At 40.7% G+C, this 26,786-nt stretch overlaps 2 protein-coding genes across 2 annotated transcripts in view; both read left to right on the forward strand.

Annotated features, from left to right (window-relative positions):
- The window catches only part of slc12a8 (solute carrier family 12 member 8), a 32,095-nt gene extending 25,670 nt beyond the window's left edge, over positions 1-6,425 (forward strand). The window contains exons 10-14 of the mRNA XM_049593818.1: positions 2,714-3,380; positions 3,484-3,581; positions 3,678-3,795; positions 5,697-5,757; positions 5,929-6,425. Of these exons, the coding sequence (XP_049449775.1) occupies positions 2,714-3,380; positions 3,484-3,581; positions 3,678-3,795; positions 5,697-5,757; positions 5,929-6,097 (1,113 nt within the window). The 3' untranslated portion in view covers positions 6,098-6,425. The remainder of the gene's footprint in view (positions 1-2,713; positions 3,381-3,483; positions 3,582-3,677; positions 3,796-5,696; positions 5,758-5,928) is intronic.
- Positions 6,426-9,054: 2,629 nt separating this feature from the next.
- heg1 (heart development protein with EGF-like domains 1) lies at positions 9,055-25,377 on the forward strand. The gene is made up of 14 exons (XM_049593807.1): positions 9,055-9,512; positions 15,844-17,239; positions 18,406-18,905; positions 19,172-19,285; positions 19,483-19,605; positions 19,716-19,819; positions 19,922-19,977; positions 20,149-20,309; positions 21,424-21,558; positions 21,817-21,859; positions 21,953-21,990; positions 22,113-22,200; positions 22,432-22,609; positions 23,936-25,377. Exons 1-14 carry the CDS (start codon positions 9,242-9,244, stop codon positions 24,077-24,079), a joined length of 3,351 nt encoding a protein of 1,116 aa, XP_049449764.1. The 5' UTR covers positions 9,055-9,241; the 3' UTR covers positions 24,080-25,377.
- The last annotated feature ends 1,409 nt before the right edge of the window (positions 25,378-26,786 follow it).

Below are 26,786 nucleotides of genomic sequence, written 5' to 3' on the forward strand. Positions count from 1 at the left end.
AGATTATGTAGTGAGGGTTTGTGTACTGCACCAGTGAGTTCACTTCTTTGCAGAACGATGATCTGCTACGAGTTCACTATGACTGTTTAAACTGGTTCATTAACATTATTATCTGTTTATGTGACTGCAGTAAAGAGAAGAGACTGAGTAACCTGCAATATGTGATGGGATTTATCACTATTTTCTAAATTTTTGCATATCAAACAATCAATTAATCAAGAAAACTAGAGGTCATCTTGCGATTGGATCGCTCTTGCTCTAATACAGCATCTTAAAGCAAATGTGGGCGAGGGGCATAAAGTGGGGAGGGTTATGGTCCCTTCCCTTCTTCCTACCTCCCTACTTCCAGAGCCCTTGCTCAGACCACACCCATCTTTGAACCTGTCCTTCATTTTGATCTCAACTACACGCCTTTAAGGTTTTATGACTGCATCTTGCACAGTTGTGAAGCTATCGCAGTAACAAAATCTGTCCACAATTAAGCAAACAGACCTGGCAAAATATTTTAAACAGCTTCCGTGGTAGTTCCCGCTACAATTGGTGTCAACAAGACCACATTACACGTACATTAACCTCCTGAGACCCTCTGTCTTCATATGAGGACATTACATTTTTGGTTTGCTTCTTATACTTCATTCTGCTTAGACCTGTTGTCCTCGTTCATGGACACTATTTTGTGCCTTGAAGTGATAGTAAGTACTTGTACTTGTTAATGCCAAGCCAGGAAAAAAACAAAAAATCGAAACAAAAATGAAAACAAAACAAAAAAAACTGTTCGTATCAGATAATAACATGAGAATGTTTTTGTTATAACAAGATGTTTTTCATGCTTTTACAAGATATTTTTATGTTGTAACAAGAAAAGTTTCCTTTTTCTTAATTTACAAAAAAGCTTCTTGTTATAACATGAAAATATCTTGTAAATTAAACATTAAAAAATCTTGTTATAACAAGAAACTTTTCATGTTATTACCTGATACTGATTTTTTTTTGTTTGTTTGTTTTGTTTTGTTTTCTAGTGTGGCATCAATATGTTGCTGTAAGTTAGAGCATGTAAAGATGAGATGGCAGCCATTTCTGCCAAGTCAGTCTGCAGCCGATCCCGAAAAAGTGGAGGGGACACAAACCCTGATCACACTTTGGGATTGAAACTTGTTTATTTATGCTTAATATTGTTTGTATTTTGATATGGCAACAAGTTTGACCAAGTATAACAGTAACAAGCTAAGACGCTGTTAATTAGGAAGTACTCCTTTGAGGACACTGGGGCCAAATAGGTGTGACAGACTATTCTTACAAAAGCACATTCCTAGCTTGGAGTATGGGGCAAGGGAAATTCATTAAGAGTTACATAATGAACAAATCACAAGGCTTTTAGACATGTTGCATTATTTGTAATTTGTTTCACATAGCCATGTTCAGGCGTTGAAATGAACGGTTTTGAACAGTTTTAGGCTTGAACAGTGACCCCTAACCCAGACAGTTCAAAACATTGAACAAATGTTGCATTGTTTGTAATTTAGTTTTTGCACAACAATGTTTAGGCATTAAAATATACAGTTTTATATGACTAGTTTTTATACTTAGCAGGTCCAACTAATTAAAAGTAGGTAGGAGAAATTAAAAATGCATTCCAGACAAAAGCTGGGGTCTCAGTAGTTAATGCATTAGTAATAATCATTTCAAGGTTCAATATATAATAGCTTAACAGTCACAGGAACCTTTTGTGTAAGTACATAAGTACATTTTCTTGATTATATGACTTGTACTGCAGTGATTTTACAGTGAAGTCTTAGTATTGGATGTGAGTGTTTCCTCCACTACTGCTAATAAGTTTAGTCTGGATGTTCAGGGGGGTGTGGTGGGTGGACTCAACAGGAAACAGTGACAGGACTGCCTAACTATAGAGTGCAGACTCCACTCCATAGAAGTGAGGGGACTGACTGCATTACGGCAAAGAGTGACTACACATGTGCATACGCAAACACACACACACACACACACACACACACACACAGAGAGAGAGATTCACGTTAACATCCTGATCCCGTCCACCCCCAGTTTTCCTCAGACTTCCATGGGTGGCAGCGGCGTCTGACCTCTCTCAGCGGGTTGGAATGAGGCCCTAGACATCTTGGCCCAAATCAAAGCTTCAGAACAAACGCAGGAAGGGAGACGGGCAGGGCCCTTCTCCGCTGTGTGCTCTGGAGGCCCGCCAGGCACACAGCAGTGCTCCTTAAACTGTGTGATAGGACTTGGGAAGCGAAAGAAAACTGGTTAACAAACCACATGTTAAAACAATGGCTATTTTTTTCTGCTGGTTTCGTTTTATATTACTCAAATACAATAGTTCAGTTTGATATAATTAGTCTTAATAGGTGGCTGTTTCTTTGAAGTATCCATACATGAAATAAGGTTTTATTTGAGAAAAATATTAAAGTTGTAAAGCACAGAATCTTAATCAGGAGGAATGGGGCAATCATTTTAGTATAAAGTATATAAGTACAAAGTATTTCTGTTTTAGGGAGACAGGGCATGTGCATTTTTACAAAGCGTCTTGTGAAAGTACCTCCAAAACATCAACTTTGCATGAATTAATTAAAACAGGTCTGTTTCCAGTTTTGTGACAATGATTTTTTTTTTTAAACTGTTTAAATGGTTAACTTATCCGAAGAATTTAATGGCTAATTTAGCTTTTTTTCCCTTCTAACAGCGAGGCCCAAACAGGACTCCGGTGGCAGCCATCTGTCTGACCAGCCTGCTGACCTCGGCCTTCATTTTCATCGGTCAGGTCAACGTGCTGGCCCCCATCGTCACCATAAACTTCATGCTCACCTACAGCTTCATCGACTACTCCTACTTCAGTGTGGCCATGACCTACCAGCTGCAGACTAAAGACAAGAGGGACACCCTCATCCCGGCCAAAAAAACCCAGCGTGGGTCAATCAGGCAAAGCGCTAGGCCTCTGATCGAGGCCACTCTCCCAAGCTACGGGAGCAGAGGCGAGAGTCCGCAGGGCAAAGGCACCCTGTTGGAGTTCACTAGGGACATGGACCAGATCTTTCCCCCTGCGTCAAATGTTGATGCTGGGGCTGAGAGGATGTCCTCCAAGCAGGAGCTGAGCAGTAGACGCAGAGGCAGACAGGCGAATGTAACTACCAAGCAGAAACTGATGGACAGCTTTGGCTTGGACCTAAACAGCAATATGTTCTCAGAGGAGAAAGGAGAGGAGATGAGTTCAGCTCCACCATGTGAGGACGCTGAGGTGCAGTGTGGAAGTGGGAAACCCACGGCTGGAGAAGAACTACATGTTGACAGCTGTTCAAAAATACACCATGCTGAGCTGGATTCATCTGCTGACCCTCACAATCACAGCACAGGTGATAAACACTAACCATCAGACAGTGGAGGTGACTGGAGTAGAGATCATAGACGTTAGTTATAGCTGTTTTTCGTAACATCATCCTTTATTAAATCTTTCAGGTGCTGGAGATAAAGCAGATCACCAGAGCTTTGAGATCAAAAGCATGCAGGATTCATTGTATGCTAAGTTCTGCAATCACTGGGTTGCTCTTATCGGGGTAGGTTACACCCTCTGTCTTATATGTTATAATATTGTTATATTAGTTTCAGATAACATTTACAGAATGTAATGAATATATAATTATTTCTTGCAGGCATTGGGCTCCATATTGATCATGTTTGTTATTCAGTGGGTGTATGCCTTAGCAAACATAGTGGTCGCCTTGCTGCTCTTCATCTACATCGGGAGAACAAGTCCTGGACTACCACTAGGTGATTTCTATCAGTTCATTTCCTCTTTAGAGACACTTTGCTTGGCCTCATAGTGACGTCCAGTTAAGGTGACCAAGTGTCCAGACATAGACAGGACAGTCCAACATAAAAACACATGTGTTATAAATAAAAAATGTATGTTGATGACATGCGGTACAAACATAACATAACACATGTACCACCTGTATCTGTGCAGTGGTTTCTAGCTTGGGATGCCAAAGAGAAATTTGGGACATGAAATGCATTTAGATGAAGGTTTTTGATACTGTATTACAGCTGGCACTGAACTCAACATGTATTGCTAATGTTAGCCTGCTCTTGTAGTCTAAACCATATTTTCTATGATGGAGTGAGTTGACTGATGATTTGGTCTGCATTTCAGTTTCACCAGTTAACCTAAACAGACCAGAGTTAATACTGTACATATACTTATTCCAGTTTTGAAATTTATTTTTTAATCTGGTAAAAAAAAAAAAATAAAAAAAAAAGGTAAGAAGAGTATTAATTTTTATTTATTTTTTTGTATTTTTATATAGTCAAGGGAAGTGTTTGTATGGAAGCCTTGAAAGGCAAGTGGGGAAAAAAAATTCTGGGGATCCATTTTCTAAGTCTGATCTAAAGTGTTTTCTCTCCTGTGTTTAAGAACAGCGGGCAAAAGGTTTTGCAGAAATGATCTGTCATGACCTTCTTTTGGCTGGACATTTTATCAGCTGTAATCTGACATAATACTTTTCAAGCTAATAGGAAAACATGACCGTTATGTTACATAACTTCCTAACATACAATATGTGTACCTTGTGTTTAGAGTGCGTGGATAAATTAAAACTTACCTGATAAAAAAACATGAATAATTTTAGCTTTATTTAGGACATGGAGTGGTGCACTATACTAACTTAGACAAATGATACTTAGAAAACTTGTTTGTTTCCTGTTTCACAGATGAAAAAGAAAATCAAGGAATCAAGGAAAGATTATCCTGGCAAAACCTTTTTGTCGCCTGTTTTTAAGTCATAAACACAGGAGAAAAAACAACTTAGATAAGACTTAGAAAATGGATTGCCAGAATTTTTTTCTCACATGCCTTTCAGGGTTCCATATATTAGACCATGAGACACTTTTCTTTTACAGTTCTTGCTTAGGCTTGTTTCTTGCCATTATATGCACATAGGACTCTCCTGGAATTACAATACCTTTTACTAAGCAGGAAATTGTTGATGATCATTCGTGCATTACATTTTGAATTCTATAAATTATATGCTTTTAATGAACATATTTTATTACACATTATCTGGTTTACTGTCTGCTAAAAGGAGTCTTTCTCATGCCTACTGTGTTATTTGTGTAGCACGTTTACAAGGCCATCCCATAAACGTGTGTAATTTTAGGCCGTTTATAGCAGTAGGAGTAGCCTGCAAGTCATGCTGCTTTATATAAGCTGAAGCAAAGACTCATTTTTTTAATTTTCTGTCATTAGATCATTTAGATTATGTCCAACAAATATCTTTTGATTTGCAGTACAGTTTATAAGCCAGCGCTCAGTCGTTATGTGACCCGGTAATGTACTCGGACACATTTCTGCTGCCTTTTTGCCCGGCCGGCCGGCAGCTGTTGTGGCTTAGGATTTCTAGAATAGCTGGATGGGACACCCAGCATTTGTGCATTAAATTCACCACAGTACAGCATGCCTGAGCTGTCTGACTCACGATATTGCTGAGCACAGTCTCTGCAAGTGTTAAACACTTGTCCCACAGGTGGTCGAGTCAGTGCTGTGGGCTGCTCCCCGCTCTGTTATTACACGTCTGTGCACTGTTGCAACATGTTAATACTACAAACTATATTTTTTAATTAACTCACTGAGCTCATTTCTCCAGATAACAGTTTGGATTTTGATTTATTTGCAGGTATGGCAGCTCGGTTCAGCTTTTTCTCGTGGCTCAAATCAACACTGAATAGCATTTTCAGGTACTGTGTGTTCTAAGTTGAATTATCTGTCCAGATCACTGATAAAACACAGACTGAAACTGAAGTAATGCATCATACATGTCATAATGTATTCAATTATATTCGTATGTTTTGAGTTATGGATAATTTCCCTTGTCCTGGAGCCCATTTTGTCAATCCCCTGTCTTTCAGGAGGAAAGGAGCTCCTCGGGATGAGATCGTAGTCACCCCCTCTCTGTCCGTGGTCGGGTTGAAAACCAAGCAGCTGACAGAGGAAAATGCTGACTTTGCCTCTCGTCACCGCTATCACCAATCCTCATTCATCAGGGCCGGCAAGCTGGTGCAACCGCCACTCCACTGACGGACTTAAAGGCTGCCTCTGTTACATGTCACAGCTGTCAGCCTGAAACCACATTTTCTGCCTCAAACTGTGTCTCGTATGCACACACATATATTTAACAGACGTTCAGTGGCTCAGATAATTTTTCTTCATAGAAGTAAACTGAATTAAAACGTAATTTATTTTGTCTTAATATCATTTATGGCTTGAACTTTGAAGTATCACAATCTTTGTAAAACATTTTTGTTGTTAGATTACTGCACTGCTGGGTCACTTCCAAGAAGTCCAGGCTTAAATATCATGTGTAACAGAAAGACTTAATTAAAATGTTAGCTCACCTCTGCATGTGTGCAATATATTGTCATTGATTTTGTTTCTCAAGTTGTATCAGTTGGCCTTTAGATGTCAGTCACGTTTCAGAAGTGGCTTATGTGTCCTTGTAAAACTACAGTAATTGTCATATTCATCAGTGGCATCTGATTCAAAGATAGTGGAAAAAAAAAGACTCTGAAGAACATGCACACCTAACTTCTCTTCTTTGAATATGTTTTACAGCAACACATAAAACAAGATAAGTATGTAGATTCAGTTTTCGATCCAACTGGTTCCAAGAAAAAAGTGTCTTACATAACAGCCTACTCCCCAGTTTCCTTAAAGAATGACTGATAGCGGGACTGATGGACACCTGGCACTACCACATGGTGTTAATGTTGGCTCTGCTGTCACAAAAACAACTGGATTTCTTTCAGTTTTCCTCAGAGTCTAACAGCTACCACTGTTTTCACAGTTACTTTGGTTCTTCCACCATCCACCATTCCACTGCTGTGGATAGTAACTGCAAAGAACTTACATTAATCCTCTTAGGTAACTGGGAATATCTACTGATAGCTTCCCGGGAAAACGAAAGCGCTATCCTCTTTCTGTTTCGGTTGCGCAATGGTTGATGCACTTCCTTTGTGGTGTAAATCAAGCCTTCATTTTCCTGGGAAATCGTTCTCTGTGGCAAGCAGAATTTGCATTGTACAGTGAGGCTCATAGAGAGCCAATCTAGACACAGATGAGGTCATTATAATATAGCCACTACATTACTTCTCAGTGATAAGCTAAAGCACAAAACTTGACCATTTTCACTTGAAATATTTATATTTTGAAGTTGGTTAAATCAAAACCAAAATGCACTATTAAATGTGTTTGAATGGATCACTGAACATCATTCAGTACAGATGTTTCCTCCATGACTGTGAGCCATTCTCCTGTTAAAAATCACAGCCAGCATCCTGTTATCAAAGAGATACAGTGCTTGCTAAGAAATTTTTTTTTAATCAAATCATTCTGATCAGCTAATTGCTCTGTTATAGCAAGAGGATTAAGAAATGATATGAATTTTTTGGCTTAAAACACATGCTGGATGTATGTCAGCAAGATGGTCGTTTTATTTGGGTGAACTGTGTCGCACCTTTTACAAGAGTTAGTGTTCCAGTAACCCAACAGCAAAGCTGTGAAAACCACTTCCTCTTTGCATTCTGCTGTCAGACCTGCAACCTGCCAACAGGCACATGATTATCTAATATACCTTTCCTCGCGATCAACTGGTCTCATAATGACTCAATCAGTATTGAGACGTTTATATGGGCATCAGATGGTTCTCAGCAGTGGAGCTGTTGGTCTGTTTCTTACTAACCAGTTGCTGAGAGGACAAATCTCTGTATGGGCTGGCTGAAGAATGGGACCATGCAAAGTGTACATCTTAAGTAGATGAATTTAGTTCAAATTCAAAGATGATTTTGTGCTTTTTGTCACTTAGGATAGTGATATAACAGCAACAAACATACTACTGCTGAAAACTTTTCACAGTCACAAGTGGTATTTTTATTCACTCATTGTTCTTTAACCAGATATAACTAATAGTCTGTATCTGTTTCAAAATTGGTAAGGGGGGACACATAAAATGGGATTTAAGGGTCCTACGTGCGTTTTTATGCACATATTTTCATCTTTTCTTTTTCTTTTTTTTTGAAGCTTCAGTCAGATCTCTGTTCAATCAAAGTACAAGTGTACGCAGGGAGTTTGACCAGTATGACTTTATAAATGAACAAATACCAGTGACTGAGCCTATGAAAGGTCAAAGAAGGTCAACCAGTCTTGAAATAAAGCGTACAATAATGAGTGAGGGCTTTACAATTTGTTACAAATCTCAGTGCACTATGATATGCAGTATCTAACATGTGCAAACATGTGCAGATGCATTCATGTACAACAAATCACCATAAAAATATAGCAGCAACCAGTTTTTCTAGCCTCAAAACAGGAACAGGACTTGTTTCTGAAATAAATCCCCCACTTCAGCCTCAGATTGTTTTCCTACATCAGTTTATAGTGCAAATGACTTTAATTGTATCAAATTACTAAACAAAATACTGCTATTTTCATGTTTTATTGGGGGAGTCGAATGCAGTCCCCTGTGTCCCCCCCTGAAATCTACTCTTGCTGGACACATTTTTGTCTGCTTCACTTGCAGTTGGGCCTTTTAAAGCCCATTCCCACCAGAAAAACAAGTTGCCTACAGTCACAGATTATGTAAAATCAAAATATATATACATCTCATAGCAATGGCCCTGACATCAAAAGTAGCCTGTGGCTTTAAAATAATTTCATAGAAGATGCCAAGATGAAAAGTCAGTGTGTCATTATTGTGACTTTGCAGATATGTCACTTCCTCTGAGATTTTGATTCCTAAATTTATCATTTTAGTTTATTTTGGTGGCTGAAAAAAAAAAAAGAAACATTTTATTATTTTTTAATGGCAGGACTTCCGACACCACCTGAAGGCAGCAAAGCAAGGCGGCTAGTGGGGTGAATAACAGGACAGAGTAAAACACTAAAGTGTGTGTGTGTGTGTGTGTGTGTGTGTGTGTGTGCAGGAGGAGGAGGAGCCCGGGCTCCTCCGCTCCGCTGTGATAACAGGCTGCTGCCTCGGCTCTGTTATCTTCCGTTCCCCGCCGCCCGAGCAGCGGATTGCCTCCGGACCTGCTCCAGGATTTATTTCATTCTTATGAAACTTCACATATAGCCGCAGCGCTCCTCCCATGGTGTCCCCGGGAGACTCCCCGGCCTCTACTCGACTTCACGGAAACTATCGGCGACCGTTTTGGGGTCTTGGAAATCATGGAAACGTGGTTTTTGAATCACGTCCTCGGTGTGTCTCTGTCGGTCCTCTTGCTGGGTCTACCGGGGCCCCTCGGGGCAGGGACCCCCAGTAACAACAGCACGGATCCGGTAACGGCAGGATTGTATCATTCAGCCGCCACAGATGAACTCAGCAACTTGGAAAACAATGCAACTTCAACTTCATACTCCAGCGAAAGTTTATCACCATCACAGAGGAACATCCTGCTCACACACACTGCTGAGACACACACTGCTGCTGCAGACCTTGGTAAGAGCACTGTCAGGCCTGCGGTGACAAGTGTAACGTTTAAAAAGTTAGTTCAGTTTGCGGAGTTTGTCCCTATAATGCCATTTGGGAATATTTTCCTCTGCAAAGTGAAGGCTCAGTGTGTCTACTTTACATTTTCATCTTATTAAAATAAGCTTTAGTATGAATATACAATAGAGATACATCAGCAAAGCTTATTCAGTTGGAGATATCTCAGTATTTTGTGTAAGATAACAATAATCTCCATTACAACTTAATACATCCACAGATTTCCTGATGCATCCTGTTGTGCAATAACCTGAATTATGAATAATAATTCTCTGCTACAGATTGCAAGCAAAATAAGTTCAACTGATATGCAAAAATAAATAGACACTGTCACTGAACAAGTGCACTGCACCTTTAGTTAATTTTGCACAAGTATAGAGCTGTAACAACACTTATTTTCATTTAATATTAATATTAAATAATTAAATAATAATTTAATATTTTGCATTTTCTCTATTGATTGATTCTTTGCACGTTTTATAAATTGTCAGAAATAGTGAGAAATGCCCATCACAAGTTCCTGAGGCCCAAGTTGACATAGTCACACTGCTTTGTTATCCAACCAGCAGTTCAAAATCCCTTAGTGCTGTTTGAGATTGAGAAAAACTGAAAATATTTACATTTGAGAGGCTGGAACCAGCACATTATCTGGCAATTTTGCTTTGAAAATGAGTTTAATGATCAGTCGCTGAATTCAAACCAATTTTCTGTTGCAATCAATTCCCTGACTTGTATAGTTTCTGCTTAGGTATGGTAGTGTGTGCTCTCATCTGTAGTTTTGATATTAAGGAGCATAAACCCACCGTTAGACAGTTTACTTTGATTTTTTTTAAACATCCTCCTGAGACGCGAACTTTTGTTTTGTATGCATTTTACATTTCACCTAGCTATTTGTGATCAATCGGACCTATAAGTATGAAAAAAGGAAACATAGTCAACAATAATAATAATAAAACAATAATAAAGTCACAATGTCCTCAAACGAGTACTTTCTAATTAACAGTGTCTTAGCTTGTTGCTGTTGCTAAAATTGGTCAAATTTGTTGCCATATCAAACTACAAACATTATTAATCATAAATAAACAAGTTTCAACCATAAAATGTGATCAGGTTTTGGACCTTGTCCACTTTTCTGTTGGGATCGACAGCAGACTGTCTTGGCAGAGATACCTGCCATCTTGTTTGTTTATGGATTAGTGTATTGTGCTCTTACTACCACTAGATGGCACAAGAAGTGTCCACGAATGAGGACAACAGATCCAAGTTAAGTAGAATGAAGTCTAAGGTCAAGTAAAGCCAAAATGTGAGGTCCACATATGAGGACCCAGGGTCTCAGGAGGATAAAAGTATCCCCACCACTTAAAACTAACTGATCTTTCCAATGAACGAAGACCGTCAGCAGAATGGGAATTATACTCAAAGCTTTAGTGTGTAGGATGTAAGGGTATCTATCAGCAAAAATGGTATATAATGTATTCATCAGTGTACAATCAAGAATTGGTATTTGTTACCTTAGAATGAGCCGTTTATATCTACATAATATCAAGTGGGTCCACTTCCAAGGGTTCCTCGATGTTGTTAGCCCAGAACAGACAAACCAAATACTGGCTCTAGATAGGACCATTCGCATTTTTGCATCGCCATCGTAGTTCTTCCACACATGGCACACGGGAGAAGTCTAAGTTTTGCAACCTCACTGCTATATGCTACAAAAATCCTACATGCTGAACATGTTAACATGGCCCTTAGTTGCAGTTCACTATTCAATTAAGCTAGATCCATTCACTTAGTTTGATGAAAGCAGCGAACAACCAGAGACACTCTCATTAATGTGTCACTTTGTCTTATCATGATCTAAGTATCAAATCTGATCTGCACTCTCACTCCCTTTTTAGATATTTGGTAGTTTCCTGTTAGCACTTGAGCTGAGGTGTTGCTGTTGCCACAGAAAACTCTTGACATTTCCTTACCAGCTCATACAAAGGTTGATGAGAGCACCTTGTAACATGCAGCATGTAGGACAGTAGACTTAGACACTTATGAGCTCATTGGATCAAAAATATTGTGATATTGTGACAGTGATGTTAGCCCTCCAATATAATGCAACCTAACTATGCTAATGACAGGTGTGCAACAGCTTTTTTTTGCCAACACCAGATATTTAACAAAAGCCAGAGACTGTATCGTGTTATGTTACAGCGAGCCATAAGTTCAACACCTCTGCACAGAAGGCAGAAGATAACACTATCTCAGAGTGGGCCCGGACAAAGGTTCTTCTCTATTGGTCAGCTGCCTCCATCACACGCTGATGTCCCTTTGAGCGTGAAAGCAAGAAGCGTTCAGTCTGCAGCTAAATCTGGGGACCAGAATATTCACAGAAGCCCGCTGCACACTGACTGATCAAAAAACAAACAAACAAAAATAACCTGACTGCTCGACTAGAAGGAATCTCAGTCGACCGTACGGTCTCAGACTGATGATACGAATCTTCAACTCTCAGGGGGCAGCCCTACAGTACTGCAAAAATACTTTTGAGCCTAAACCCCAGGTAGAGGGTACAAAGAGAGATCTAAGCTCTGAGGGTACGAATGACGAATTTTCATAAAATTATTTAAGAATATCAGGATGCATTATGGAACCATTGGCAAGCATGATACTAAAAAAGTTCCATAAAACATCATGTAATGGCTGGGACCTGTACCGCACTTGCAACTTTCTTGATACTATAAATAATGTATATCCTCTAGGGAGATTATGACAGATTATGGATTCTGCCTTTAAAACCAAAGTGAACCCCAAATATACAGCGATACCACTGAGACATGTATACAAAACTGGTTATTATACTGAGATCTGAGCACAGTCTTTACTTCTAACAAGTTTTATAGCAATGCCAGTGATAACTTTAGCTGTACATGAAGATTTGTTAGTCCACTGAGAGTCTTGCCTGGTTCCAGTTGATGTGTTCAGACTGGGAGCTGCCCAGTACCATTCACAGAAAACAATGTGAGGGTCAAATGCTCTGCCCGAATGTGCTAAAGAATAACCAAGCAAAAATGATTCACTTTGTCACCCTGATGTCACCAAATTCACCTTTTCACATCCCACACCAGGTCTTTAAGTGACTGTCATGACACAGTATTAAATTTGGTCGCTGAATTTAGCAAAAGTCCACAGCAAGCAACAAATGACCTGTTTGATCTGTTGCCAACAAAATATCAACCAATATAATGACCACTCTGCTACCTCATACCACCATCCACCCTCATTAATATGTGGCCCTATTGCTGCATTTGCCTAAATTAACATGCAAGCCACAGAGCTTCTGGTGTATAACAGATGTGAAAAGACGACACTGACAGCCGTGTTAACAGTTGAGAGCTGAGAGATAAACAGCGCAGAATCTGGGAGTGTTCCTCACTTGTTGCCAGCACCACGTTCCAGTCTGAGTTTTGTTGCCCGGACTGGATCCAGAGAGAGAAAATGAAATAATGAGAGAGACACATGCAGAGGAAGTGAGTTACAAAAACAGAGTCCAGTGGCCCAGTTCTGCTCACAGACTCCCAGTGGACGGACTGTTCTGTAGTTGAACTCTCCCCTCCATTGGTTTTGGATGGTGGCTGCTGGTGGCTGCGTGTTGGCTGTCAGGACCGACGCTCATCCTCAAAGTGCTGTTGTTCTAGTCCTGGGCTGCTGGAGACTGGCCAGATAACAGGCTGTCAGACAGCACAGCATCTGTGATGGGCAGAGAAAAGACCTCGAGGTCAGAGATAGACCTCACACGCATAGACTGGGCTGACGTGTGTGAGTTTTTGTTTCTCATATATACTTTTTAATAAAAGACATCCATAAAGCCCACTGGATGCTCATTAGTTATGCAATTTACAGCTGCTGTCGTTGATATTTTTATATAACAAAGAATCATGATAATAATTATCACCCAGCTTTGCAGCTCCCCTCAGCTCTGTGGTGCATTTTAGCGTCTTTCAGCTTGTTGTTTTGGTTTTTACGGCCTACACCCAATGAAGTCCCACTGCTCTCATAGCAGCTGTTTTCAGACAAAAAAAACAACAAACTACTACTTTACACCACCTTCCTTGCATCAAACAACAGTAAAACATAGTTAGTGAGCAAAATGGAGCCTAGGGATAAAAGAGAGTAACTACTGGACTTAGGTACGCCCATATTAATGCTTAAGTTATACTGTGTGTGCTGGATGTGTATGTATGTTTGCCATATGAACTTAAAAATGAGCATTTTGGTTCTCTGACATCAATGGTATCTCATTATCTTAAAAAAAAAAACAAAAAAAAACAAACATTCATTTTCTGTAACCGGAAAATCCCAGCTTACGTTCACACCTACGGGCAATTTAGAGTCACCAATGAACCTAGCCTGCATGTTTTCTGACCGTGGGAGGAAATCGGAGTACCCAAAGAAAACAAACTCCATAAGGAAGGGCCCCCCTACCCCTTGGTTCTAACCAGGAGCCTCTTTGCTGTGGGGCAGCAATGCTAACCACTGCACCAGCGTGCTACCCATAGTCTTTATATCTAATTTTGTACAGTAGAATCATAGTTGCTATTTCTGTTTATTGTTTAAACATTCACATTGTTGAAGTACATTTGTAGTGGAGAATGTGAACTGGTCAGATTCTCTGCTAATCACCACCTGATTATTGAAAGGTACACCTGACGGCAATAAAACAGTGTCTATCCAAGTGTCCTGGTGTGTGCTAGAACTTAAATTTTTTGGTTCAGAAATTGATATGTCAGTGTTGTGTTTACAGCTTTTAAGTTATGAGTGTATATAAAAAATGATTCACTGTTTTGATACTAACAATAAAGCTTTATTTACACTTGACAGTGGCCATTGAGTAGACAAGTTTTTAAAAGCTATTTTGTGGTGTCCCAGAGGCATATTTTTCTAAGACATACATCATGTAACTGCAACATCTCTGGGTTGATTCCAGCTGGTGACCTTTGTTTGCTTGTCATACTTTCTCTCCGTGCATGTTTTTTGTCTGTCCCAACTGTCAACTGTCAGAGGGAAACTGCTAAAAAAAATATCTATTTAAAACATTCTGTAGCAACATTCCTTTCTGACACTTCTCTTCCGATAACGTTTAGGTAATGTTCATTTCTTGACAACAATCAGAGCTGGTCTAAAAAAGAAAAACCTCCCCACAGACGCTAAACATGAAAACACGCCCAGATCCATGGTGACAGAGTTCTGCCAGTGCCTTGTGCTCACTCAGCTTTAGGAAGGAAGTGGCCAATTCCCAACGGAGACAGTCACCACCATATTTAGGACCTCAAGCCTTTGTTAGAGCAGACGAGCCCGGCTGCCAATTGTTCCCCACCCAAAATCATTGTCTCTGCAGCAAGCGACAGAACTTCTGACAGCATCTTCCTCCTCTCTGCAGTCTGTAGAGACCAGACTCAGCCTGCTGAGCGCCCTCTGGTGGCCACAGTTGGGAGTGAACTAAAATATGTACACTTTGTATTGTCAGTACAGAGACAGCCAGATCATGGTTATTATTTTGAAGGTGTATTGTCTGAAAGAATGAATGTCAGCCTAGGGAATAAGTTGAGTAACTCTCTGATATCTGTTTCTGTCATTAAGCTGAAGGAGTTCATGTCCAGCCACTAACAATATCTGTCAATTTTCGTGTTTTACAATTGATGGATTGATTGTTTGACCCATAAAGTGTCAAAAAAAATGCCTATCACAAGTTCCCACAAGTTTCCATAGCTATCCCGTGATCTCATGAAAACAAAAGTCCTTTTCTTGTTATAAATTATTTTGTTAGCTCCAGAAATCAGCCTTTTGTTTTCTTGGGAATCAGCATAAATCAACCATTATCATGAGAAAACAAACTTTGTTATCTCAATATAACAGCATTAAAAAAGTAATTGCAAGTATGGTCATTCTCGACTTCTGTAGACTCTGCACTCCGTTAGATTAGCACTAGGGTTGCAGGGACATGGTTTCAAGGTAAAAAAAAATGACGGTTATCATACCTTGTACATTTGCTTATGTACGGTACTGAAAAAAATGTGCAACCAGACAGAGGATCTCGGGTCTCCTTTCCTTCTTGACGGCCTGTCAAACTTTTTACACATACTTCCATTAAAAAAAGTTTTAAAGTTTCAATTAAAATAAAGCATTTGTTGAACCAAAAAACCCTCTTTTTTCCATTCCTTTCAGTTTTCAGTGTCTGATCTGAAGTGTGTAATTGTACAAACTTGATAATGTTATGTCTTTTTTTCTTTTTCCACAGACACTGAGCAGACACAAACCTTCACAGAAACAAGCAGCAGGTCACTAGAAACCACACGTCTGTCTACTGAGCCACTCACCTCCGCCCTTGTTGTAGCCACTACTGAGGCCAGCAGCAGCAGCAGCAGCGTCAGTAGCAGCAGCAGCAGCGTCAGTAGCAGCAGTACCAGCAGCAGCAGCGGCAGCGTCAGTAGCAGCAGCACTAGCAGCAGCAGCGGTAGCATCAGTAGCAGCAGCACCAGCAGCAGCATCATCAGCAGTAGCAGTGGCAGCAGCACCGGGAGCAGCAGTGTCAGCAGCAACAGTGTCAGCAGCAGCAGTGGCAGCAGCAGCAGCAACAGTGTCAGCAGCAGCAACAGTGTCAGCAGCAGCAGCAGCAGTGTCAGCAGCAGCAGCAGCAGCAACAGTGTCAGCAGCAACAGTGTCAGCAGCAGCAGTGTCAGCAGCAACAGTGTCAGCAGCAGCAGCAGCAGCAGCAACAGTGTCAGCAGCAGCAGCAGCACAGACTGGAAGGACTTAACTAACACAGACCAGGCGCCAGGCGCTTCCCCTGCTGTGTCCAGGGAGGCTAGCTTCTGGATGTTGACAGAGGAGGCCAGACTCCCCCAGGACAGTCCAGACACCAGCCTCCGACTAGGAGATGCCTCAGCCCTGACGTCCCACACAGCCGTCCACACCGACAGCACCTACACTTCCATCACCATAACCAAAGCTGGGGAGAGGACTCTGCTGTCTGTCACCTCATATTCCAACAACAGCACCTCCTCTGCCTTCACAGAGGACTCCAGCTCCCATCAGCCCCCCTCCACCTGGGGTACGTCATCTAGGGCTACAGAGACTGAGGACTACACCCACAGTGCCCCGTCCACCAGGACTGACAGCGGGGACACAACAGACCAGCACATGACCCACTCCTACAAGGGGACACCCCAAGAGACCGGGAGCCCAGGGGAGTCCAGAGGAACGCAAAGTTTAACCGGACAACCTAACGCCACTCATCAATACATCTCCACATCAGAGGAAACCTCTGACTCGACACCACCCCTCAGAATGACGGAGCCCAGCACTGACCAATCTGAAGTGTCTGTTTCTTTCACGCCTCCTGTCACTTCACCGACAGAGGGCCTTACAAACATCTCAGGGACAGAGCAGGGGTCGGGCTCTAGTGTTGGCACCTCCACTGAGTCTGTCTCCACCAGATCCCACCACTCGAGCACTCAAGAGGGCACTGAGGGGGTTTCATCCCAAACCAGGGACCAAAGCGTCAGCTTGGGTCTGACCACAGCGTCCCCTACAGTCAGCAGTAGTACATCAGGAGTGGATAACTCTCTAACAGACACTCCAGTGCTGGTTACTGAGGACTTCCTCACCACCACACCTGTCACTGTGACAGAAAGGTACGTTGTTGTTACTATTAAATAAGTAACAGAATAATATTCCAAGGAAAGGCATTTGGTTGTTGCACAAGCAGAGCAGCACAGGGTAGGATTTCTAATTATTGCTATATAAAATGTATTATTATGATTGTTGTTGTTATAATTTAGAAATATTATTTATTAGAAAACATTATTTTGACAGAAAAACTGCAGCACACATTGGTACATAAACTTATTGATCTGTTCTTAATTGTATCTCTTTGTTGGTGTTCATTAGTTGTATCTGTGTCCCATATATTACCTTATATTACTACTAACATTATGTTTTTAGTGTTGAAAAATCGATACAGCACAATATCGTGATATTTTTGTGTGGCAATATCGTATCGTCACACAGCGCCAAGTATAGATTTTTTTATTATGTAAATTATTATTACGACAAATACAAATTAAACTTTAGGTAGCCCACTAGAATAATATAATCAATAGCTTTTTCAGTTCACTAGATACATTTTGCTGTAATAAAAATGGCTGAAGTGAGATGAACAGACTGAAGATATTTAAAATCATTGTATTGTGGCTGAAGTATCATGATAATATCATATTGTGGATCCTCTGGTGATTTCCACCCCTAGTTGTCCCATTTTTGTCAATGTGAATATCAAAAACGCCTGAGGAGAATTTCTGCAAATTAGGCACAAACGTCCATCTGGACTCCAGGGTGAACTGATTAGAATTTGGTGGTCAAAGGTCAAAGTCACTGTGACCTTACAAAACACATTTTTTGGCCATTACTCAAAAATTCATGCCCTAATTGAGACAAAACGTCACACAAATGCCTAATAGGATATAATGATGAAGTGGTGACATTTTATATCCAAAAGGTCAAAGGTCAGCCTCACTGTGACATCATAATGTTCTGCAAAAAAAAGGAAAAAAAGCGTAGTTTGTAAAAATTGGTTAGTTCTTATTTTTATAAAGTTTCTAAAACAAATAAAATTATTATTATAATGTTATTAAAGGAATGCAACAGGTGCCTGAGTGATTGAAAAGCTTATATCACTGGCTCTAGCGCCCCCTGGTGACACTGTGGCTTCCTCTATAGTTATGTCAGTCCTGATATTGTAAAGATTTTCTCTGCTCTTCAGTCTCTAAGAGATTTGATTGATTGATTTTCTCTTTAACAGATCACACATAACAGAGGAAGACACCTTCAAAGCCACTGCCTCCACCCCCACCACCACCACCACCACCACCACCACCACCCACACCATCACCCCTTCTCCACCTGCAACCTCATCCCCCAGGTTCAGTAGCACGGCCACCAGCTCTACTCCAGAGCCACCTACCGAGGCCACCATCCCATACACTACGCCCTCCACCACAGCCTCCACCCTAGCCCTGCTGACCTCAGCAGCGCACCCAACTCTCCATGTGTCCCCCAGCCAAACCCAGGGGCCTTCAACTGGGATGGTTATTCCCACAAAAGCCGCCACCATGCCGATAGAAACAAGCACAGGCACTTCAGGAATCACCACAGCCCATCGCTGGCGCATCACCACCACCGTCACCCACAGCACCCCAACCAAGAGTACAGAGGCTGTGCAGACCACCAGGAAACAGACAGTCAGGGGAACTACAGAGCTGGTGGGGACGACAGCACCCACCAAAGCACCACCACCACCAAGTAAGTGGTATACACCCGCCCCCTCAATTTAAGTGACAATCCTAGGTTTGCAGTTGTCACAGCATGACACCTATAATTATACTAAAATTCAGCCAGGTGTAAAAATGTGCATTATGAAAAATTCACATTATGAGGCTAATGAGACACAATTAATGTCAGTGTGAAAGCATCATGTGTCCCAAACAATTACACAGTTTTTAATGCTTTTAATGGCTGAGTTTCCTTTGTTTTATGTTAAAACGTCTGCTCTCCTCTCTGAACTCCAGGAAATCCTTGTGTGTCAAACCCTTGTATGAACGGAGGGATGTGTGTGAGCTATAAAGGGCATGAATACACCTGCCGCTGTCAGCAGGCATGGACAGGACCGAACTGCAGCCAGGGTGAGCTTCTCTTCATCCTGGCAGTTTGACAGCATCGTCAGCATGCATGCTACTTTTAACTTCTGTGTTTCAATGTACCAAAGCATGAAATCTCCAGAATATGATTTTAAAAAAAATAAATTTGCATGTGTTACAATTGAGCATTCAGGCCCTTTTAGAAATCATAATGTATTTCCTGCATGTACTTGTGTGTCCAGATGTGGATGAGTGTGACAGCGACCCCTGCCCTGTCGGGTCCAGGTGTGTAAACACGCGAGGTTCCTTCAGCTGTGAATGTCCGCTCGGCTTCGATCTGGAGGACGGACGCACCTGCACCAGAGGTAAAGCCCCTTTAATACATAACAGCAAAACAAAAATTTAATCACAGAGGATGAAAACATGCATATAAAGTATTTATGAATTCATCAACTGTATTTTTTCCCCTCCATAGCAAAGGCTTTTCTGGGAACTTTCAGTGTTAACAGACAGCAACACGACCCGGTGATCTTCAAGAGCGCCACCATGCATGAGATCCAGAGAGAGATCATTCAGCTGGTGAGAGGCGGTCCGCGTCACTGCATCATTGTCATATCTGAGGAAATGTGTCTTTTGTGTTTATTATATCTGCTACACACTCTTTTCCTGTCTTCACCTCAGCTCAACGCTTCCCTGTCAGTCCTCCGAGGTTACAGCCGCTCAACGCTGAGTAAGAAGTAAGTTCTCGCCATCACCCTTGGCCAACAGCCTTCACATTCCACAGGCCTTAATTTGAATGAATCTAAACTAAGGAATGAAAAAGATTTATTTTTCTTTTACTAAATGATGTGACATTAACATTTTGTCAGTGTACACCTCTGTGTTGACATCTGATGTCTTCTCCACAGGGAAGAGGACGGAATTCATATCTTAGCTGTCAACATGTTTTCCATTTCCACTGATGTGACGAGTGCAGAGGTCTACAACAACATCCAGATGTCTCTGAGCAACTGCAGCTCCTCTGTGACCCACTGCCGGATGGTGCTGCACCACCAGCTCTCTTATCACGGTAAATATAACAGCTAGTAACTGTATTGAATTTCATCAGGGTTTATTTTTTCCTCACTTTAAGCAAAATGTTAAAAAAAAATTTAACTGACCTGTTTAAAATGTGAAGAAGCGTACTGCATTCACTTGAGGAAAAAAAATCTGCTTTTTTTTCCTGAATAAAGGAGATAATAATCTTAGTAACTCAAAAAAAAAAAAAAAAAAAGCAAATATTTTCTCTGCCTCTGTGCCAGCAACAACCATGACTGGAAACAATGTTATTTGTTGTTAGTTCATCTCAATCTCGTGAACATGATATCTCATTAACTCATCAAAGGTCAGCTTCACTGTGACATCATAATGTTATACAAAAAAACAGTTTTCTGGCCGTTACTCAGCGTTGTATCTCAGGAACAGAAGGGGCGACATTTGGTTTAGATATTGAATTGGTGACTCTGATCTTGGGTGTCCATCTTGAAACTGTGTTGATTATATAAATCTTCTGTGCTGTCGGGTTGAAGATATGTGAAGCATCCATGTTTTCGAATATGTAGCTTCTTTAAACATGGAGCGTCATTAATACTTAAAGCATTATCAACTGTCATGGCTACATATGAGTCTGGACTGTAATTGCAACTTGGCCGAGGCTGTAACTGTATTTTTTTTCTCAAATGAATGCAATATGCTTTTGTATAAATGTAATCAAGGTCAGAGTACTAAAAGTAGCTGTGAATGTGTTTGCAGCCACTAGAGGGCAGAGTTTAGCCATAAGTAGTTCCCACAGTTACATCATTGCAACACTTATAAACTTCATCATCCAGCTGCTGTATTTCACAACCCCTGCACTTTAGGGAATCCAACAGCAACAGCAAAAGACAAGCATGCAGTAATATAAAGCATAATATCACAGTGAGCTCACACACACAGGAGCAGTTTTATGTAGGATAGTTGTGATCCAGAACTACAGATTAATAAATTCAAACTGTCCCCTGGGGTGAAACCTGACAGTGGATTGAAGGAAACGAGGGAGCTGGTTTGGTGTTTTCTGACATCTCGGACCACTCATGTTGTCTAAGTCATGACCAGATTCCTGTGTCGCTTCAGTGATGACTAATTGTGTCCACACTGTGTTCCAGTGGAAAGTCTGTGCGTGGCCCAGAAGACTCAGTGTGATACAGAGCGCTCCACCTGCACGGACAGCAGCGGCACAGCTCACTGCCAGTGTCTGCAAGGATACTACAAACACAACCCGGATGACCTGTCCTGCTTAGGTGAGCTAAATACAGTAATGACAAAAAGTAAACATAAAACATATTAACCTGATTTAAGTGGAATAAACCTAATAAAAATGACAGCCTAACAAGCATTTCCTCCCTGACAAAAACAAAATACTGAGGAAATAGTAGAAATTTGACACAAAATGTATCAAAATTAAAGACATGGGGCATCTTCAAAACAATACTGGATTTGAAACTGCTTATACTAAAGTGTGTAGTATTGATTTATTTGAACAAAACGTCCTGTTTCAGAATGTGGGGATGGCTACAAGCTGGAAAACGGCACCTGTGTCCCGTAAGTTTTTTTTTTTTTTTTCTGACAGCGCTGATCTACTTACACTGAATGTCAGTCCACAATCTCACTGCAGACTTTGTGTCTACTTTTCAGGTGTATGTTCGGATTCGGAGGATTTAACTGTGGAAATTGTAAGTGGCCCTAAAAATCTCATACAACAGTTTTAGTGAACTTAAGTCACAAATTTGTGTTTTTGATCTTTACATATGTTTTTAAAGTAAAGCAATTAATATGGTGTTATTTGACTTTGCAGTTTACAAGCTGATTGCAGTCGTGGTGTCACCTGCAGGAGGCGCTCTGGTCCTCATCCTCGTCATTGCTCTTATTGTCACCTGTTGCAAGTAAGAATGCTGTTATTGTCAACACAAAACTTCTCTTCTGTATATGATTTAGAATACAAGTGATCACAGACTGTAGTGTAATTATCTACTGGCAGAGTTTTTTGTAACTTTTAAGGAATCAGTTCACACGAATTAGCAAAGAACACTGGTCCTTCACTTTCAATGGTTTGGTGAATAATTTTGATGAAATGTGGAAAAGGGTTAACTTTTTTATAATGTTTGTTCTCCAAGAAAAGACAAGAATGACATCAACAAGATCATCTTCAAAAGTGGAGACCTGCAGATGTCACCATACGCAGACTTCCCCAAAAATAATCGCATATCCACGGAGTGGGGCAGGGAGACCATTGAGATGCAAGAGAACGGCAGCACCAAGAACCTGCTGCAGATGACTGACATTTACTACTCTGTAAGCAAAAAACACCTTTCCTTTTTTCTCACATTCTTAAAGGGTTACCTTCAGTATTTTTCATCCTGGTCCCTATTTTCCCATGCGTTTGTCTAAGTGAGTAATGGAGACAACAGTTTTTGAAACTGGTCCACAATTTAGGCACAGCGCTGCAGCCTACAGCCATAAAAACAGGTTACAGTGTAACCACATGGGGCATTTGCGCACCATCAGTTTTACGCCCATTAGAAGTGCTTGTTTTTGCCACTGACAGGCTCAGACTATTATTCGAAATTTATACTTCTGCATCAAATCGATGCCTTACCCTACGCTGTAGCCTGTCGCGCACCTCCCCAGAAATGTAACTACATGTGGTGGTGTTGCAGACCTCTTGTCTATTTTTGGTTTTATTTGCTTTAATTTCAATGATAAGGGATTTATACATTGAGATTTATCCTGGCTTCATACGAGCAGAGGAAATCTCTGCTTGTCGCTAGGCTAATTTATAAAATGCAAAATGCCATAGGCTTGTGCTAATAACGTTAGCATGTTATAGTTATTTGGAAAACATTTTCAGTATGAGACAGTTGTTTTGTCGGTGAACCTTGTGAGTTGCAGTGGAGCTGAATCTTGTAACGTAACCTTTGTTAAATGTTGCTGTTGCCCCTGGCTTCATTTGAGTACAGGAAAAGCCTGCTAGCCCCTAGGCTAATTTATGCAATGTAAAATGCCATAGGCTTGTGCTAAGAACATTAGCATGTTGTATTTGTGGGGAAAATGTGTTGCCTGTGAATGCTGCGTTGGAAATGTGTTGTCTGTGTTGGAACAGTGGAAGATGAACTAAGATGGTTTTTGTGAGTTTTATTTTGTTTCTGTCGACTGTGAATGAGGTGTGTTGTACGATAATAAATTTAATGTACATGGAGGTTTGGTGATAATGATGTTTGGGCTGTTTCTGATTAAACAAAAATGATCTTACTCTTTAACAGAAAGGGGTGCCTTTGTAGGGATCCTTTACATACCTTGTTAGACACTTCGATTAACAACCTCAGCCTGTCAGTGGCAAAACCTATTACATTTAGTGGACGTAAATTGATGGTGTGAACATGACCTGAACGGTTACATCGCAGCCTGTTTCACTGCTGCAGCATCACTCAGTACGGGACCAAAACCTGTTGTTCCCATCAGTCACTTAGACACAAAAACATGGGTGAATATGGTCCAGGCTGAAAAATACCAGTGACCTTGAAGGTTTTGTTTTATGTGTTTGGATACAACTGATAAATCACTGTACTAGACAAGAAGAAACCATCATTTCTTTTTCTCCTTCTGTTCCCTTTCCCTCAGCCTGCGTTGCGTAACTCAGACCTGGAGAGAAACGGCCTGTACCCTTTCACAGGCCTCCCGGGCTCTCGCCACTCGTGCATCTACCCAGCCCAGTGGAACCCCTCCTTCATTAGTGACGATTCACGAAGACGAGACTACTTCTAACTGCCCCACCTTGAACACACACACACACACACACACACACACACACACACAAACACAGAAACTTAACGTTTTCTGTCTTAGTGACAATGTTAAATGTGTGAGCGGCACTGTTTCAGAAAGCCCATTTCATCTGCATTTAGGGCTGCACACTAGCTATGAAAATGCAGGTGTGTGTGTGTGCATGTGCGTGTGTGTGTGAGTGTGCGTGTGTCCATATTATATAAGAGCACATTTTTTGCAAGTAAAATGTTTCCTGAGTGTCATTGCACGTCCATTTCACCGTTTTTGCATGTTTTAGCTCATTTACTTCAGCTCACACACATCGCTGCTGTGTCGCTAAAGACTGTTTAATGTGTTTTTCCCTGCCTCGCAGGCAGCCGCTGATTCTCATTTACTTCACTGTACGACAAAAAACAATTTGCAGATGCTTGAAACGTGCTTGAGGTAGGTGATCCACGACGGTGAACGATCCTATCCGCTCTGTTGTTGCCTGGTAATGCAGTACAAATTTGCTTGCAGAATCTGCACTGCATTAATGCAAAATGATAAATGAAAGCAGATATGATGTTCACCGTGATCACAGTCAGGAATGTGAATTATTGAAAAGACATTTAGGTTACATAAAAAAACACTAGCAATGTAAAGTGTATGTTATGTGTAGCAAATAGGTTAGAACGTGCAAAAACACTGATATGGTCCTTTAGGTGCTGGAACATGAATATGTGGGTGCCACTGCTGTGATTTGAAAATAATTCTTCTTAGATGACAGTCTGAATATAAAGTATTGATGGAACAAGATGACAAACCACTGAAAGATGGACAAAGTTTAGCGCCAATAGAAACTGAGGAACGACTTGGAATTCTTATGCCGGCGTTTATTTATTCCCTCTGTGTCCGAGTCCTTGACATGTAGCAAAATGGACATCTCATATACACACTGACAGACTGAGGAGGGACGTGGCTTTAAGTGTGTGTGTGCATGTGTGTGTGAGTCAGAGAGAGAGAGAGAGAGAGTGAGAGAGAGAGAGAGAGAGAGATTATGTGTCTTAAGTATTGGTGTCTGAGGTGTGTGTTTACATGTGTGTGAGGTGTAATTAACTGTATACCAGAAGGATCATAGCTGTCAGTGAGTGTTTGTAAAGAATGTAAAGATGTATCATAATTAGTTTGCTATTTCTGACATGGAGTATTATTTTTATGTGACTGTTTTTTTTTTCTTTCCTTGTGTTTATAGATGATCTGTTGATTCTGGCGTTTTAGTCAGACGTGCTTATTTAAATAAAAACTTTTGCACAGCAGTTTTTCTGCATCTCACTTGTGATTTAAGTTTTTTTTAAAATATTGTAGCTAACACAATTTGCAGCATTTAACTATTTGAGTTTAAATGTAAATAGTTTAAATTGTTAAAACAAATTTTTTGCATGTATTCGTTGTGGAAGTATTGCAAATTTTCATCATGTTTTAGTTGCAAAAGTGACACAAAACACTACAAACAATTAAAATGTACTTTTTATTAGGGGTGGAAATCACCAAGAGCCCTATGATATGATATTATGATACTTCAGAAGACAACACTGCGATTTCAAACACGTCATGTGGAGTATTATGATAACATTTATTGCAATTTATTACCTTTTTTTCCCCAGCTGTTCATTATGTTCCCAAAGGGCAACTTTGTCAACATTTGTTTTATCTAATAAGATAAAGTTTTGAGACTGTTCATCTCACTTCAGTCATTTTTATTGTAGCAAAATGTATCTAATGGGCTGGTGCATTTTATTTTAGTAGGTAACCAAAAGTCTAATTTGTGTTTGCAATATTAATAATATATACAATTAAAAAAAATATCAGTGCTTGGCAACAATATTGCCATACCTGCACTCCTACTTAATATTATTATGATACAAATATTTGATAACTAGGACAAATGAGCTCAATAAAAGAGTTTATCCATTCATTCATTCATTCATTTTCCGTAACCGCTTATCCTGTTAGGGCTCATGGGGGGGGCTGGAGCCTATCCCAGCTGACAGGTCACCAGACTATCACAGGGCTGACACATAGAGACAGACAACCATTCACACTCATATTCACACCTACAGCCAATTTAGAGTCACCAATTAAACTGCATGTCTTTGGACTGTGGGAGGAAGCTGGAGTACCCACAGAAAACCCACGCTGACACGGAGAGAACGTGCAAACTCCACACAGAAGGGCTCCCCCATCCCAAGGATGGGACCCTCTTGCTGTGAGGTTACAATGCTAATCACTGCCCCACCGTGCCACCCACAATGAAAAATACAACAACAAATGGCCACTGTTTTATCTTTTTCCAGAGCCTTCAACTGTATCTGAAGGAAGATGAGTGATGAAGACCATGCAGTTTAAAGCTACAGGAAAAGCTAATAAGGGGATCTTGGGTTTAGATTTACATTGTCACTTTGACATTAATTGCAGGGATAGCTGATGCCTCCATAGCTGTTACCATATAACACATGGTCCCCATACAGGTGGAAGCAAATGATTTGAATTCTTATTTTATTTTATCCCATTTCTGACAGTCAAAACTGTCAATCCACATTTCATCTATGTTAGACCAGTGGTGGTATTTCTCTGAAAGCCTGACATGAAATTTTAATCCCTTTTGTGTTTTGTGTCTCTTCTGCACAGCACTCCGGTGCTTTCTGTTGAGTCCAAAGTGTCAGAG

The sequence above is a fragment of the Epinephelus fuscoguttatus genome, linkage group LG13 (genome assembly GCF_011397635.1).
Source record: "Epinephelus fuscoguttatus linkage group LG13, E.fuscoguttatus.final_Chr_v1".
Taxonomy (NCBI): domain Eukaryota; kingdom Metazoa; phylum Chordata; class Actinopteri; order Perciformes; family Serranidae; genus Epinephelus; species Epinephelus fuscoguttatus.